This window comes from Stegodyphus dumicola, chromosome 8 (genome assembly GCF_044657685.1).
Source record: "Stegodyphus dumicola isolate Sdum_Otavi_A_Nest chromosome 8, ASM4465768v1".
NCBI lineage: Eukaryota > Metazoa > Arthropoda > Arachnida > Araneae > Eresidae > Stegodyphus > Stegodyphus dumicola.
In genome coordinates, this window is record NC_140775.1 from 166,258,674 (window position 1) to 166,276,321 (window position 17,648).

General features: G+C 31.3%; 1 protein-coding gene and 1 long non-coding RNA gene across 5 annotated transcripts in view; one reads left to right on the plus strand and one right to left on the minus strand.

Moving 5' to 3' along the window:
• Positions 1-17,648, plus strand: part of LOC146996019 (uncharacterized) — a 59,192-nt gene that overhangs the window by 10,256 nt on the left and 31,288 nt on the right. For 2 of the 3 annotated variants that reach the window (XR_015042795.1, XR_015042796.1), the window contains exon 2: positions 12,626-12,768. The exons of the other annotated variant lie outside the window; for it this stretch is intronic. This is a non-coding gene — a long non-coding RNA (uncharacterized LOC146996019). The remainder of the gene's footprint in view (positions 1-12,625; positions 12,769-17,648) is intronic. 3 annotated transcript variants of the gene reach the window in all.
• The window catches only part of gcl (germ cell-less), a 53,030-nt gene continuing 37,172 nt past the window's right edge, over positions 1,791-17,648 (minus strand). The window contains exons 12-14 of one of the 2 annotated variants that reach the window (XM_085822697.1): positions 12,985-13,046; positions 8,374-8,569; positions 1,791-2,447 (exon numbers count right to left, since the gene is read on the minus strand). In XM_085822697.1, the coding sequence (XP_085678823.1) occupies positions 2,310-2,447; positions 8,374-8,569; positions 12,985-13,046 (396 nt within the window). In that variant the 3' untranslated portion in view covers positions 1,791-2,309. Of the gene's footprint in view, positions 2,448-8,373; positions 8,570-12,984; positions 13,047-17,648 lie in introns of those variants that run through there. The other variant, XM_085822698.1, reaches the window with a different exon arrangement.

Below are 17,648 nucleotides of genomic sequence, written 5' to 3' on the forward strand. Positions count from 1 at the left end.
ATAATAAACGATCAGCAGTGGGAATTCTACTTAGTATGTGCGCATATGAATGTGCATTTGTACCTATAACTGGGACATAGGGCAACATAATCATAGAGCTTTTTGCGGTTAGGTAGAGAGACTGCTCTCCACAAAAAAGTTCAAAAATTTGAAGACGAGTAGGGGCAGCGTTCACCGTCTTTTCGAACAATGAAGAAATTTAGCAAGCACAATTCCGTCTAAGCAACCATGCTTCAGTCTTCCAAGCCGATTCCTTAGCACTCAAAGAAGCAGCACTATGGTTAGGTACGCAACCAGCAGCTCACACTTCATTCTTCACAGATAGCATGAGCGTTCTAAATGCGCTGAATTCCTTTCCTCCAAAACATCCGCACACGGCAGCACTTCAAGAGATCCTCTTGACGTTAGGATCTTCCATACCTTTAAAGATCAACTGGATAAAAGGACATACCGGGCAGAAAGGCAACGAACGAGCGGGTGAACTAGCTAAGACTGCAGCTCTCAAACCAGAAATTGACAAGGAAGTTCCGCTTTCCGCAGAAGTTTCAAAAAGGCTCCTCGAGACAATATTTCAAGAGACATGGTCATCATGACGGCAAGAAGATTTACTTACAACATCTTCCCAATACCTTCTCTCAAGAGGCTCAAATGCAACCGACTCTTCCTCCAAGCCTGTACCAATCTCGGGAAATTCCCAGCGTATTACAGACGATTCCTCAAACGGGACGTCAACTGTTCTTGCGGTTTTTGTGTGGAACGCACTTCATTAGCTGCTCTCTGACAGAGCACCTTCGACAGCAGTTCTTTTCTTCCGACTACATCACCTATCCTGTGAATAGACTGTTCACGGACTATTACTGCAACAAGGGCAACTTAGAGATAATGAAGCAAGTGAATGAAAATAATTATATCCAAGAAACTACAGATTAATGTAAAATGTAGAAAGGCGGCCTAACCGTCAGATTGCTAACAATGACTAGAATGACTTCCTAAACCTGTAGTGCTATTAATTTAGTTTGGCGGAACAGGTTAAAGTGACCATATCTCCATAAACAAAAAGTGTTAAAAAATGCTAACGTATTCCTGGAAATTTTTCCTGATTGTACACTTCAATCACACCTTCGTCTAAATTTCTGGTATAAAGGAAGAACAAACAGATTTAATTTTTCATTATGAACAAGGACAGGACCAAAAATTATCTTTGCTTTTATTAGAAATGCCAATACCAGACCCATCAACTGCAAATGCTGTTTAGATTAGACATTTATGCAAATGAAATTTGAAATGTTGTTTATATCAGTAAAGATTGTGACATATCAATAATAACTGATCAGCAGTGGTAATTCTACTTAGTATGTGCACATATGTATAAGTGCATTTGTACCTATAACTGGGACAGCTTGATTAAGTCATGGTACTAGTGCATTTGTACCTATAACTGGGACAGCTTGATTAAGTCATGGGGCTAGTGCATTTGTACCTATAACTGGGACAGCTTGATTAAGTCATGGGGCTTTTTGCGGTTAGGTGCTCCCCACAAACAAACAGCAAGCAAACTCTTTCACAATACAACAAAAATAAACTTCTAAGTAACTTTCAAGAAAATATAAAAAGCACGCAAATTATAGCATGCTTTGAAACAACAATAATTTAAAATGAGATAAATATTATTTTAAAAATTAGCACACACAAACAAAAGCCCACTGATATTTATCAAAACAAAATGACAAAACGGTTAGAGCAATAACATAAAAGTTATTTACAAGGAAGACATAGTTAAACACAATAAATACATATTAAAAAGCATTTATTACACTCATTTGAAATATTTACATTATTAAGATGATCACAATATTTTAAACACTTTTTATCATCACTCACATATAAAGGCAGAACAGTACAAAAGATAAATTCTTTGACAGATTGAAACATTTTGAATTCAAATTATTTTAGTAAATATTCTGATAGACTTAACAATGTAATGATTATCATATGGTTACTACAATTAATTAATCCCATCAATTTCACACATTTTTATATTTGCAAATTATTCAACAGATTTAAAGAATATTTGCTAGAAATATTACAAAATTTAAATTTCTGATATCTGAAACTACAATTCATTGAATACACAAGAAAAAATGCTTCATTGCTAGCTTATAAGCATAAATCATTTTAACAAAAATGGAATGATTAAAAAAAATGTTAAGAGAAGCTGCCAAATGTCTGGATGCTGAAATAAAATCAAAGGCAATGAAAGTTATAACATAAATAAATAAAAATTGCATATGAATCTCAGCATTCATGATTTAAACATATCCTTCATTTGCATGTCGGATGGAAGGCATAATTTCATCAGTGGACTGTAGTGGCGTGGTAAGCAAAAAGTTGGCACTAATCAGAAGTGGAAATTTCATTTCTGTCTGAAAATTCAATACTGTCACTTGCTGCAGGGGAGGAAAAAGAATTACCAATTAGATTTAAAAAACAAAAGGTAATTTTTACAGACTGATTTTGTTCAATATTTAAGCCATGAAATATAATATAACACTGACAAAAATGTACGAAAATTCAAAATATATCAGTTTGAAATTGCTATGTGTAAAGCAAGGAAATTATCAATTTATTTAAAACATTTACATCGAATGCATGATTTTTAAATGATACTCTCTGTATTTTGCAATATTCACTGTAGGTATATTCCTTTCAGCTAAAAATTAGATTTACAGCTTTATCACATGTAGTATTATGTCTCAGTTCTTTTGGTACATTTCTGTGTTGGGGGGGGACTGGATCCCGAAATGCATATATGTACTGTATTGCATGCATGTATGTATGCACGTGTGTGTGCATACACACACATACATAAGTATGTATGTACATGTGTACAGAGAAGCATATATACTTTTTGAATCTAGTACCAATAATATAAAAGTAAAAACCATTTTACAATAAATTTTTGGCTAATACAATTGAACCCCACTATAATAAACTTCAAGGGATTGAAAGTTTGGTTTGCTATATCAGATTTAAATGAACAAATAAATTATCTCACAAAAATGTATAAAGATTACACGATGAATAAAGTATATAACTTGTCATGTCTACCAAAAGAAATGAGTAACGAATCTAATTTTAAAATATGCAGATTTAATTGCAATAACTATTAGGTAGAATTATTAAATTTGTTCTTTGTTTCTCTCCAAAGTGTCTGGCAAATTTATTTGCTTCTATCTGAAGAATTTGTTCAGATACTAGCAGATTATAGCTCCTCTGAATGGCAAACCATTTCAGATGTCCTTCTTCAGCATCTGTATTCCCTACTTTTCTCAACTTTTTCCCTCGTATCCAAATTTTTTCTTGTTTCTTTCCTATAATGTTCATCTTATCTTCAATGCAGAAGCTTTACACTAACAGCTTGTCCTATGGACAAACTTCTGACACAGAAACAGAGTACACAGAGTTTGGTCAAAGAATATGTGAAAGTTTTGCACTTCTGTTAAATATGAAAAAGGGTGATAATTTCGTCACCTGCATGTCCTAGCCAAAGTCCACTAAGAACCCAACTGCTTCCTCAAAGACATGTATGGTTATGACACAAGGATTTAATATTCTTCATAATGAATATCTTATGTTTTGCAAAAGACTAAAGAATGTAAAACCCCTATCTGGAGAATAGAATTTGGAGAGCACTTATATTCAAACAAAACAAACCTGTAAGGATAAAAACTTTTCATTTCCATTAAAAAACATCAACTGAAAAACTGCAAGCGTATAAGATTGACTGTTTCCTGTTGTGCACTAAAGAGAGAAACTTCAAAATTTTCATCTCAGCATCAGCCTTGAATATAGCTCTGGCTGGCAGCTCAAACAAAGAATTTGAATAAAATCTAAGAACACGCTCACTTTTTGGTTCAATGGTCACATACACCATATAGTGTCTTAACATATACTTATGGTATCTTCATTCACATAGAGTTGAATGATATATCTATCTCGCAGCAGGCTTTGCTTAGAATACAGAGAAAAGTGAAGATAAAGGGGGGGGGGAACATCAGGTGTTTGTTTTCCTTTATGCATGGAATGAGGAATATGGATCCTAATATCCTAAAAGTAATTGAAACTTGTTAGTAATTTTTTCATTAAAACTTGGAAATTCTGGAAAAATATTAACACAGCCACCAAAGGCATCAGATATTTCAAATTTCTTGAAGCTCTTCACTATGAAGTTTGCTATTTATAGTTCTGGCCTTGGAAACTGCACGATTCCAATCAAAAGTTTGATATTTTTAACCATTAACTTCTTCAGAATATTTTGCCATTTTAGCGTAATTTGTGTTGTTTACAGTAAATTACAAAATTCATCTCGGGCAAAAAATGGAATTGATGCCTGAACATTTTCGTGAGATTATTTTTCATACCCTTTGACGCGGATTATAAACACAAGAGTGCTTTGACAAACTTAATTTTTTATACAGTGATAAAGCCTCCTCCTACAGCACTGTAAAAAACTAGTACAGTCAAAAGTCGTTAATTCGGACACCCATAATCCGGACCCCAAAGCTACAAACTTTCTGCACATGCGGCGCATTGACGCATGCGCATAAGACTTTTACGGCTGCAAATATGTGTGTGCGCATGCGTATAATACGTTTACGAATGCGTGTTTAATGTATAACGGGCGGTATAAGCTAAGCTAAAATTATCTAACTCAGTTAATGTTGCAGATTGCGTTGTTCCTTAATCTTCGTGTTGGATCTGAGTTATTATTTTTTGCAGACTTTTAGAGCAATTTTATAAAAGTAAGCTTGAACTTTCGATTATGTCAAATAGAATTTCTGATATATTTTACTAATATGTAAAGGATCTACAAAGCGAAAGCATGTTTCGAAATCCATTAAACAGAAAGTGGAATTGCTGCAAAAAATGGATAAAGGCATATCCTTTGATTATCTAATCATTCCGAAATATGTTTATCAATTTCACGCTGCTCTGCGGGGGGAGGGAAACGATGCGACATGCAATGAATTGGAAGTTGATCTGTCAGCACTATCCTTATCTTCAGGACAGATGCTTTTATTTTATTTGGCTTATAATTCTTTACTAAATGTAGTATTTCATCTCGATGTACTCCATCTTTGATATGATTTAAATCAAGTTCCTCGTCATTATGATTCGCTTCTGATAGTAAAGAAAGTGACACAGAGGTTATTGAAAACGAAAAAATTTCGATTGACGAATTAGTCGGTATTCTCGATACAGCAATTATAGAACTTGAACAGCGGAACTTTGTAACTAAACAAGAAATTATGTCTGTTTAATAGAATTAAAGAGAAAGTATTATCACATGAAATGAAGCAACTTAAACAACTTACATTGAAAGACATGTTTAATAAAGTAAACAAATAAATATTAAGCTTTTTCTTTTTGTAAATTTTGATACCCTTTAGATAATAATTGTTTTTTATTTCATAAATTACGGTTTCATATTTTTAATTTTATAATTTCTGCATGCCATCCTACCAAATTTAAACTGATGATCTATAATGTGGAATCGCCGAAGTCAAGACGAGTCCGGATTAACGACTTTTGACTGTATAATGAATTTGGCCATGATTGACGTTCGCTCCAGGATGAATTCCACGAAGGTCGTCTAAAATCAGTTGTTGTGCCAGAAAATTTCGATGCTATGCGCAAACTCATAAAGCAAGATCGTCATGTACATACGATGAGATTGCGGCATCTTTGGTTGTTAGTTTGACAAGCATAAATAAGATATTACACTAATATCTGGCCATAAAAAGGATTTGTTAACATTGTATTCAACATAATCTGACAAATGCTCAAAAGAAAGCTTGTGTCGATTGGTGCAAGGACATAATGGAAAAATATGTTCAAGGTGTGTCAAAGGCTGTGTACATCTACACAAATGAGGAATCATAGCTCTATGCATATGAGTCCAAAACAAAACAACAGTCGACTGTATGGGAGACGAGCCAAATGCAACAAAAGTTGTTTGTGGAAGAAGCGCATCAAAGCAAAAGGTTGCGTTTTTCTTTGATATTACTGATTACATGACAATAGTGGCCTTAGAGCAATGCAAGAGGGTCAATTACAAATGATACATGACAATTTCTTTCCAGAAGTCATCGAAGAAATTAAAAAAAAAAAAGCAGAAGAGGCGAATCATTCTTCATCATGACAATTCGAGCTCTCACAGAGTGGCTCAAACAAAGAAATTTTTGATGGGCCAATAGGTAATATGCTGTACAGCCCTGATTTGGTACCAAATGACGTTTTTTATTCACCCACCTCAAAAATAAATTACAGCAATTTGTGACACCAGAACATGCAGTTGATGCATTAAGTTACCTCAATCGGAGGAGAAAATGTGCTTTGAAAATTGATTCAAACACATGCAAAAGTGTATTGATCTTTATGGAGAATATTTTGAAAAACAATAAAAGCAATTTCAATCATAAAAATTTGTTTTTTCATTATTAGGCCATAAATATAAATATATACTTTCATCAATCAAAACCCATGCATTTAAAATTCCTGAACAGATCAATTTAATGGCAAGTTGCTAAATTTTTCTAGTTCTAGTAAAATTGAGCAACCCTGCTGAAAGTCACTTGCTAAGAACTCTCAAAGATAATCTCTGAATGTTTTATTTGCTGCTGTGTGTTTTCATTGCCATGATTAGACAATTCTGCCACAATGGCATAAATTTCACTAGTTAGAACATTTAAACTAAATCTATTTACCAGCTTCTGTGATGTAGCAAGGCCTGGTTACCTCACAATGATGCTAGCTTATGTAAGTTGTATCTTGCAAAGCCCTCAAAAGCAGATTCTTATTACTTTTAATATGTTACCAATGTTATAGACTGTTACTTTATAATAGGCATTTTGGAGGACATTTCTTCCTTCCAAACCATGATTCATAGCCACGGTAATAACTGTTGAAGGGAAAAGATCAAATCCTGTAATTCCCTATTAGCAATAACGATAACACAAATGATGACGGTAAATGAAGGAAGGATTACTATCACCTTGAAGTACCTATTTTAAAGTTACAGACTATAGAGAGTGCAAAGGAGAAGGTTCTGCAAGACATTATTACGTAATTTGAGGGGGTTAATCTTTGTTAGTAAGATGAAAAAAAAAAAAAAAAAGTAGGTAGACAAATTTCAGCTTGCTTCTGAAAGAGATAAAATTAAATGAATATTTTAAAAATTTTCAGAATGGCTAGAAGGCAAATTACATGAATAAATACATTATAAACATATGCTTCTGATATAATTTTGGTGTACTTTCATTATTTCCATTTCATACTTTCTTTTTTAAATCTTATTCTTTTAAATGATTACACTTTTTTAATCATTTAAAAACTTGTTACTTGCATTCTGGCACTGTAGAGTGGACTCAGTGGTTCTCTCATTAATTTTTAGTCTTTTAATTTACCAAAAACATTTTAAAGATTCTAATTTTTTTCATGAATGAACTGGGGAAATTGAAAATACAGTTTTGGGAATTACTTTTAGATCAAACATATGCGTGATTTCAAACAATGAAAAACTCCAGAGTCCCCCTCCCCCTTGTGTGATGCTTGTTTCGGCATTCACACTTCGGCAATATATATATATATTTTTTTTAATATTCCATTTTGTCTTGTACCGTAAAAATAGTTGAAAAAGGTTTGGGTAAGGAAAACTTGCATTATTAAACACTTCCTTTTAGCTCAAATAAGCAATTTCATTCTATACACAGATGCATACACATAGAAAGATTTTGCTTCTAATATTTCTTCATTAATTGAGAAGTTAAATTGTGCTCCAAAAGTTCATAAAGAATTCTAGCTCTTTCACAATGTGGTGTTTTGTTTTTGTTACATTTTAAAAACTATAACAGGCATGGGGTTTTGCTAAGAAACCCTAAATTTCTCAAAACTGCCATGAGAAAGAGATATTTTTTCTCAAGTTTAATGGCAAAATGCCCATGGTACTTTATACCTCGATTTATGTACTTGTATTACATTGCTTTATTTTCTTGGCTATATTTCCAAAAATGGGCAAAATTAATATTTTTTTAGCATTTTCCATAGAAGCTGCAGAGAATACATAATAGTCTATACTACTGTACTATGCAGCAACTTTATTGGTATAAACAGGAATTACATGTTCATCCCCTGTATCTTCTCCCAATCTTCAAAATTCCTTTTTGCATAAACTAAACTTCAGTATACGTATTTGTTTGTTTTTAATCTTTAAAAATTTTTGGACCATCCTGTGTATTAATAAAAATCAAATTTAATGAAAACATTAAGCAAATTAAAATGTTAAATCAATTAAACGTGAAATACATTTCTTACCTCATTTTCTGTTAAAGACACAGTCTTTATTGATGTTTCATTTTTACTGATAATTTTTCCATCCTTATTCAAAGAGAACACACCAAAGCGATACATCAAATGCCGTTTTTCTGACCTTAATGACAGACTATCATACGGATTTTGCCCAAGACGCACTTCATTTTCAGTCTTAAGGTATCGCCGCAGCTTAAAAGTCCTGTGAAATTAAATACGCATTATTATAACAATGGAAAAAAAAAAAAAAACCTGAAAGGTTTCAGATTTTAAATTATGACCAAAGGGGCGGTTTTTAAACGTTTTGTGTGTTACCTTTATTTATTAAATATCATGTTCTTTGCACTTAAACCATAAAATTCAGTTCAACAGCAATGTCGCAAAATAATTTTTAAATGAGCCTATCTTTAGAATTTCCGATACACAGTTCCGCGCGCTGAGATACGAGTAAAAAGGTTTCCCCTTCCCCGTAGAATGTTGCCATTGCTTGCTTTGAAATCCTTGAGCTTGTTAATCAAAAATTCGTTAAAGTTTTACAAAATATGAAATCGATCATAAAACAAATTCCAAATTTCAAATTTGGTCTTTTATAAGCCCATATTTGTAGGAGGATTATATCATTCAAAATTCAATGTCTCTATGTACCGTTGTTTTGTCACAATGCGAGAAATTACATACATTTATGCAGATTTTTTATTATTTAATTTCTTTAAATATAATGCAGAACTCTAACATTTGGTGGCAACAGTTTGAAAAGTGAAATGGGCATTTATAGTGATTCAACGCAAAATTGCAAAATGAAAAGAATAGTCCTTCAGAGACAAAGCCCATTTGGACTAGTAAATACTTGTTAATATTATACATCTATAATTAAGAATGTACACATAAAAATATTATTCACATTTGAACTAAAAAGTCATTTCTGAGTTATTTCTATCTCCTAAATTTTAAGAAAGAAGAAACTTCTGATTATCACGCATAATTTTTCAAAATAATTATTTCAACATTACAATGATTACCTCCCAAAAAAACTGCAAATATAAATTTGGCACACACTGTTTGAACTTACAAAACACTTTTCATTCAATTATAGATATTGTAAAAATATTGCAGGTTTTTTCCATTTAAATACAAATTTATATATAAAAAAGACGGCAAGTTCACATTGAATAAGTCTTGTTTAGAAGTATTCTAATTATCAGGTTTTTTAGATTTTTTCTGATGAAATTATATTTGGAAACTTTATTGGTACATGATTTGCATCTATAAATTGTAATTCAAAATTTAATATCTGATTTTTAGATCACTTCTTAATACCACACATGAATTTGGTCTCTATAGAAACAAATTTGCAATAATAATAAAATAAAATAATAATAATAAAAAAAAAAGCTTTTAAGTCATTGAGTTTGTTAATCAAAAATTTGTTAAAGTTTTACAAAATAGAAAATCGATAATAAAATAAATTCCAAATTTCAAATTTGGTCTTCCACATGCCCATATTCGTAGGAGGATTACGTCATTCAAAATTCGATGGCTCTATGTAACGTTGTTTTATCACAATGTGAGAAATAAACATACATTTATGCAGATTTTTCATTATTTAATTTCTTTAAATATAACATAAGGCGATAATACTTTACGGCAACAGTTTGAAAAGTGATTCGCCATTTATAGTGAATTGACGCAAAATCGCAAAATGAAAACAATAGTCCTTCAGGGACAAATCCCTTTGGACTAAAAATGAAACAGATTTATTTAATAATGAAAAATACTTACTTATACATATGTATGATACATAAATTAACATAAAAGTTGATAAATAATATACCTGTAGATATTCAGTTGACTAAACAAGCTCCTTTTTTAGATATTAATGTCACATATGCTGATAGCATGTCTTATTTTAACAGACAAGATTTTCTACACATCATGAAAACAATTACACCTCAGGTGTCAGTAAGATATACTTTTACACTCTAAGCATCTATATTTCAGTCCTAAATGGCAATTATATTAAAATACCAAGAACTCATACTATTACATTATTCTTATCAAATTTTTAAATATCACAGACTTCACAAATGTTTAATAAGAATATTTTAATCGTATCAATATATACTGAACCCAATATTTAATAATTATTAATATGAGAATATACATGAAATTTCAAGAATATTAACCAGTATCTTTATATATAAATCCAAAATTTTGCATAAAGTGCATAGTTTAACGTGAGCACATACCATGCTAAATAACTTTTTATAATATACAAGTATATACTATATATGCATATACAGTGAGAGAAATATCTGTAATCTTTATTACAAAGCAAATTTTAAAAATGGGGAGGGGATATTACGATATACTAAAAATATATTGCAAAAGTATGCAAATGATGCTGTTATTACATATATTTATTCTATAAATATGTCATTATTATGTTATGTCAGTTTATAGAAAAATTCTTTTACACTGCAGCTTACAGCATTAAATATCACCATTAGAATTGACATCATCTAATGATTATAAACCTTGGCAACTATTTGGTGAAATAAAAGAACTACCAAATAGTTTTAGCTGAGAATTCTACTCACTACTCAATGAATTTTAAGTAATGGTTATATAGCGCAGATTTAATTTTAGCAAATATATAGAAATATTTAGATTTAGCTTTAGCAAATAAATACTTTAATTTTCATTTTTGTTTTCAATGGGAAAAAAATGTCATTTAATGTTGCTCTTTTTTACCTCTTTCAAAAACCTACTCCAGATTGTTTGTAACTGCGAACAATTGAGATGGCTAAAAAAAGCTCATCAAATAAACTAAGAAGAAACTATAGGGTGAAACTATAGGGTGCAGTGAAGAAACTGTAGGGTATTTTCTTCCTCCTTACCATGTGCCTTGGTAATGTAACTGTACAGCATGTACAGCTGGCAATCTGGAGGTCCAGTTTCAAATCCTGGTGTGGGCATTGCAAACTTCTTCTCTTTCCTGACTTTGAAATACTTAAAAAAACTCTACAAGGGGCACCCAAACTAAAAAAAAAAAAAAAAAAAAAAAAAAAGGGGGTGAACACTAACTCATTGTCACCAGGATTTGGTGACTGAGTCCCCTCCTTCCCAGTCGCTCTTTAAAAAGGAAAGTGTATAACATATTTTCTAACTCCTTACTGCATGCCTTCATGGTGTAACTGCATAGCATATACGGCTGGCAATAAGGAAGTCTTGTGTTTGAGTCTCATCAAAGACATTGCAAATTTTTTCAATTTCTTGATATATCGGAAAATTCTGGAAAAAATCACTACAAAACAAAACAAGAACGATTATAATATAAAATCAAAAAATTCCAGGAGAGCTTTTGTAGCATTTGACAGTAGAAAATTCAGGTGAAGTGATCAAGGAAATAGATCAAGAAATTTACGCAACCTGTATATGTTTTATCATATAAATCACAAAGATGGAATTTCAAAAGAATTCAAAATTTCATAAGAATTTTAATGAAACAAGTTGTTGCTTTCATTGAAATAAAATGTCTCACACCAAGTAAAAAACTTGGGGAGGGGGATTCCAGGAAATATACAAATATGTAACAATTTTTTTAAAATTTAACATAAGAAAAGTTAAAATACTAACAACACAATATTCTTAAGCATTAATAAAATGCTCTTTTACTTAAAATTTAATAACACAGCAAATCTAATCTAAAAACAATGCATCTCAAAATGAACTGCTATAGTATATACTGAATGAAAATTTTACCACCTGCTTCAAGCTGTCCAAGTGCAGTGTCAAAAATAGAAGAAATTTTTAGCAACATTTACCACTGTCCAAAAAAAGGTTATACTCAAGTTATAATAGTAAAACTTGTAAAATCTTACAATAAATAAAGGGAGTCAATTTCTGGACTGATTCACTTGGCACTTAAGTGGTTAAGGAACATACAATGAATAAATACTTCATTTACAGCACTGCTAGTTGTGAATTATGTATTCAGGTATATTTGTGAAATTACCCCAAAAAAGGTTTTCAATTAAAGAATTAGATTTTTCTGAATTCCCCCAAAAATCTTCTTACTTTGGTTAAGAGCTTAAATTGTTATCAATATTTTTCTTGTTTGCAAACAGTTAAGAGCTTAAACTGTTATCAATATTTTTCTTGTTTGAAAACAAACTAATTTTTGTTTTGAAGTTCTATTTCTGCTTCCTTTCTCATCACAAAGAGTCTTATGGAAATTTCATGAGTTCAAACTTCTTAGGTACTATGGAGTTAGAACTCATGGATCAGTGGTTCATTCATCTGTTAGCAGTCACAGAAGATATGACAGGAACCTTTAAGAGCACTTGTGCAGATCTGAATATCATATACCAATTTCTGCTGCTCCATGCAACTCAGATTGCTGTAAGTTTTTTTTTAATTACTATATGTTTCATTAGAAGTTGCTGTCTGGTATTTAATTCTATCTGTAGCAATTTACGTTATTATAATACCAGAGAAAACTAATTTAAAATGGGAGCAATATAATGAAAAGTTCAACAAAAAAAATTTGAGAGATATGAATTTGTGTCAATAACCTAAACAAAATTAAATAATAAAGATAATTGTAGAAAGCCTTACCCTCTTGCATAAAATATGACTATGTCAAAACCAAAGTTGAAGCCTGTCCACCTCCAGCTATGCTAAATTTAAAAGAAAATGAACAGAAGAAACTCATGATCATATCATCAAGCATACACAAAGTTCGACTTGAACATAAATTTATCTAATAATTTTTATTTAAGTAATAGTTATTGAAATCAAAATGCTAACAACTGTATAAAGTCAAAAATTCCATTTCATATATAAAAGGAAGCACCCGGTTCTCCTGTTTCCTTTCTACATAGAACACTGTTTGAATGAAAGTATTAGATCATCTGGAAAGGTCTGCTATTTTTCAAATCAAAGTGCTTTTCCTTCTGAAATTATTTTGTTACTGCTAATAAGGACCTCGATTGAAACAGATGTTTAGATACGTTTTTCCAGTTCAAATTGAATACTTCTAACATAATTGCGCTATAATTTTTGTTTCAGTGCAGTGCTAAGAATGGAGAATCCAACAGCTCATTTTCATCATGCTATACTCTTTTAGTTTAAAAAAAAAAGAAAAAATTACTAGTCAGACTGCTCATAAAATTTGTGCTGTTTCTGAAGACACAGTTCCGCAAATTACTCCTTTGGAAATTAGGATCTACTAAAAATCTCTGAAAATCCCCATTATAAATTTCAGGAACTATAACACACAAACAAAATATTTTAAACAGCACAGTATATTATCAAGTGAAGAAGATTGGGTATATAAGCCACTATAATATATGAGTAGGCTTACCATATGTCTGGTATTAGTGCAGACAGCATGGTTACTGGTCACATTATAACATTTTACTCAGTCATATGAAACACAACAGAGGCAATGTGTTTATGATGTTTTCGTGTGTGAAGTAGCTTGTCTACAAGTATTTGATCATTTTATTGCTATTCATTTCTTTGCTTCATAGTTTAGCAATGGGGAAAAGAATATGTGTGTCCTAAGCTAACCTGCAAGAGGAATACAAATTTTTGAAAATGTGTAATAACAGTAACAATGAATGTGTTTATTGCACACTCTATATTGGAGAATTTTCTCTTGCACATGAGGGAAACGATGATATTGAAGATCACATGTAAACAGCTAACAAAAGAAGTGTTATTAAGTCTACTGCTTCAGAAAACATGAGAGTTTTATTTATTTATTTTTTTTTAAAACCAAAGATCAGAAGAACAATAACCTGGAGTGTGCTGCTAAATAAGCTACACTTTCATACTGCACTGCTAGACACAAAGTCAGTTTCAAAACATCAGAAAGCAAATATAAACTGGTTAAAAAGGTTTAGATTTCAAAATTTTCATCTGCTAGAACCAAAACCGAGGCAAATTATTGTCAACCTTATCCCACCATTTATACTATTTGATAATGTGCTGCATACTTTGGAAAACATTAATTATGTAACAGTAAAATGATGGATATCTCAAATAGAAGTGAAGCAAAACTTGCTCTGACTGTTGTATGATATTTCAGTCTGAAGGAGAGAATTCAAGTTAAAGTTTTAAATTTCAATGAAGTGTCACATGAAACTGCCCAAATTTTTTCTTTTGCAGTGCAAAACATGAAGTTGAAGAAAAAGAAACTATTAGACTAATGATAACACTAACAGTAATTTTCATGTTGTGAAGAGAAAGGGGGAATGAAAATGTGGTCAGAAAAGTTCAGAGTGATTTAGATACACCTATTTTAAGGATTGACTGTTATACAAAATTCAGTACAAACAGCATGTCATTCTGTACACCTGGACCTAGAAGTTATTGTTATAAAAATTTAGAAATGTTTCACATATATACAGTAAGACAAACAAAACATAAAGAGTCAAGTGAATTTGTGGAAACAGATTACAAAAGAATATTATCTCATAGCAGCACAAGGTTCCCTGCTTTGTTACTTGCAGTAAAAAGAAGTCTTTCCAGTTTTGATGGCCTGAAAAAACATTTCATATTTTGCGATATAACTATAATTGCCAAAATTATTATTTGATTTTTTTTTAATTTAGAAAGTGAATTAATTTTAAAATTTTTATTTGGTACTCTACATTTATTTTAATAATTTAGAAGCTAATTCAATCGCAGTAACATTTTACGCATATACTGAATTAATTTTTCAACTTTGTCAGGAAAAAAAAGTCCACAAATTTATACCATCTTCTGCCAGAATTGTTATGCAGTTTAAAGAAAATGATGATGTTAAGGAATTAGGGAAAAAAAAATTTTTTTTAAACATAGAAATTTAAATCTAGTATCCAGTACTTAAGAGTTGTTGAGAACCAGTATTGATAAAGTTATTAAATTTCAGTGGATAAATTTCCAAAATGAAATTGCTTGGTCTGATTTAGAACAAAATGCACAAGTTGTTAATGAAATTATAAAACATTCCACGAATATTAATGACCAATTTATGAACATACATTGTTGAAACGGTTAATTCAAAACCTAAGGATAGGTTGTGGTTCAGATTCTGAAACAGTACTAGATACTATTGAAGAGAAGCAGAAAGCAATTTTTAAAGTGTTTCAAAAGACTGATAGGGTAGTCTATATTTTGGAGTACCCCTTGGATTATCACCAAACTGCTGTTTCATTTATTGCCAAGTTGTTGTTTCATTTATAGTAGCCTGAGTATTTCATGGTTATGTTTTGGAAACCCTATCATGGCATGTCTGATTGCAATGCATGATGGCGGTGATTTTGATTGTTGGAAGAACATTTCTGGGGGTTTATTTCTACGTTGGATGTCGGTTAGGAAGTACATTGCTTATTTTGTCCTTTACATCATAAAATGGCTGCCGATGGTGAACTGATTGTTTGGTGGTACAGAACGAGGAAGCAGAAAGTGTTCAAAAGAAGTGGTTGAGACATCAAAAGAAGTCTCAACCACTTCTTTTGAAGACTTCAAAAGACTTGAAGAACTTCAAAAGAAGTCTCCACTTCAAAAGAAGTGGTTGAGAACAGAAGAAAAGAAACTTTGTTGGACGTAATTCAATGGAATAACCTTACCTGGAACAACAATCATATCCAATTGCTGGAGGTTGTAAATTGTCTTTCTGATAATGGTTTCATTCACCTCTCAGTAAATCACGCAGTGACATTTAAAGATCCGGAAGCTGGAACTCATATCAACACCATCATAGGTATGTGGGGTGTAACAAATATAGATTTTAGAAAGAAATGCCACTGACAGTCTGGCATGACAGAGGATAGTTTTGATTCTTACTTTTGCGAATTTATGTGGTGACAGAAGTATGCAGATTCTAGTTCAGATAATTTTAAACAGTTTTGGATGCTGTTACGGAATTCTCTGTGCCACACACCAAAGACAAAGAAATTTCTAAATAAGATAAGTCGACATTTCCCTTTTGTACTGTGCAGATTAGATAACATGTATTTCCGTTTTTATGTTACTTCCTTGTTTTATTATGATTTAAAATGCAGTTTATTGAGATTGTTATTTTTGTATGTTTTAATTATGTTTTACTGCATTATGTTTTGGACCCCATTTTAGTTGGGAAGGCATAGCACATGTGTTGAAATTATTTCTTTTTCCCTCCGATGGATTCATTTTTTCTTTTATTTTTTATCGTCTGTCGCCGACTAGGTCACGTGACTGGCGGCAGAGAAGGAATGTAATACTCTTTTTAGTTAAGCTTGAGGGCGACGCCTTGAAATGATCTGTTCTTGGCCGCATAGCGGTAATTGTTCTTGATAAACGAATATTGGCCCTATGATGGGAAAATTTATAATATATGTATGATTGTTGCTTTCAATAATGTAAATAATGTACATAAGTTCTTCATTAAATTTTTTGTTTTTATAAAAAAAAAAAAAAAAAAAAAAAAAAAAAAATAGAATCATGAATTTGTGAGCATAAACGACAATTTTTATACACATGTTTTTGGTGCCGAAATTCCCGGACCTTTAGATACTGTGAAAAAGAAACTGAATATAGTTGAATATAGTTCTATGCTGGAATAATGGAAGGATACCTGAAAATATCAGGTAAGCCATTTTCTTTCATTCTTGAAGTATTCAACCTTGAAAAATAATGAGTTGAATAAAAGTATTGAATATTTATGTTGTTTTATTGAAATATTACTTGAAAGAATAATACTTCATTGATGCTTAAAAAAATAATTTATCTTAATCGAAGGAAATTTGTGGACTATAAATATATTGTTTTTAAAGGAAGTGCTTAAAATATTGAAATACTGTACTTTAATTTTTGTTACAATTATTTGTTGAATTTTATAAGGTTATATTCCATTACTTGAAATATGGAAAATATAGACAAATTAAAGTCGAAAAGAGCTGCTATCAGATCTGCAATCACTAAACAAATAAATAAAGCAGAAGATTTGCTGGTAGCAGCGATTGAAAGAACTGACACAGATTCCTTGTTAGAGTGTCAGGATATTTTGTCAGAAAAAGAAAATTCTTTAAATGAAATTGATAAAGAGATAGATAAATTGATTGAAGATAAAGCTGAATATGAAAAAGAATTAAAATCGGTTGAAGAATACTCTCATAAAATTTTGAGTATGAAATCCAAAATTAAGAATAGGTTAAGAAAATGTAAAGCAGATACCGAAGTTAACGTAGTTCAAAATGTACCTGTAACTCCTGTAATCGAAAGTAAATTTGTTGCGGCAGTTAAGTTGCCGA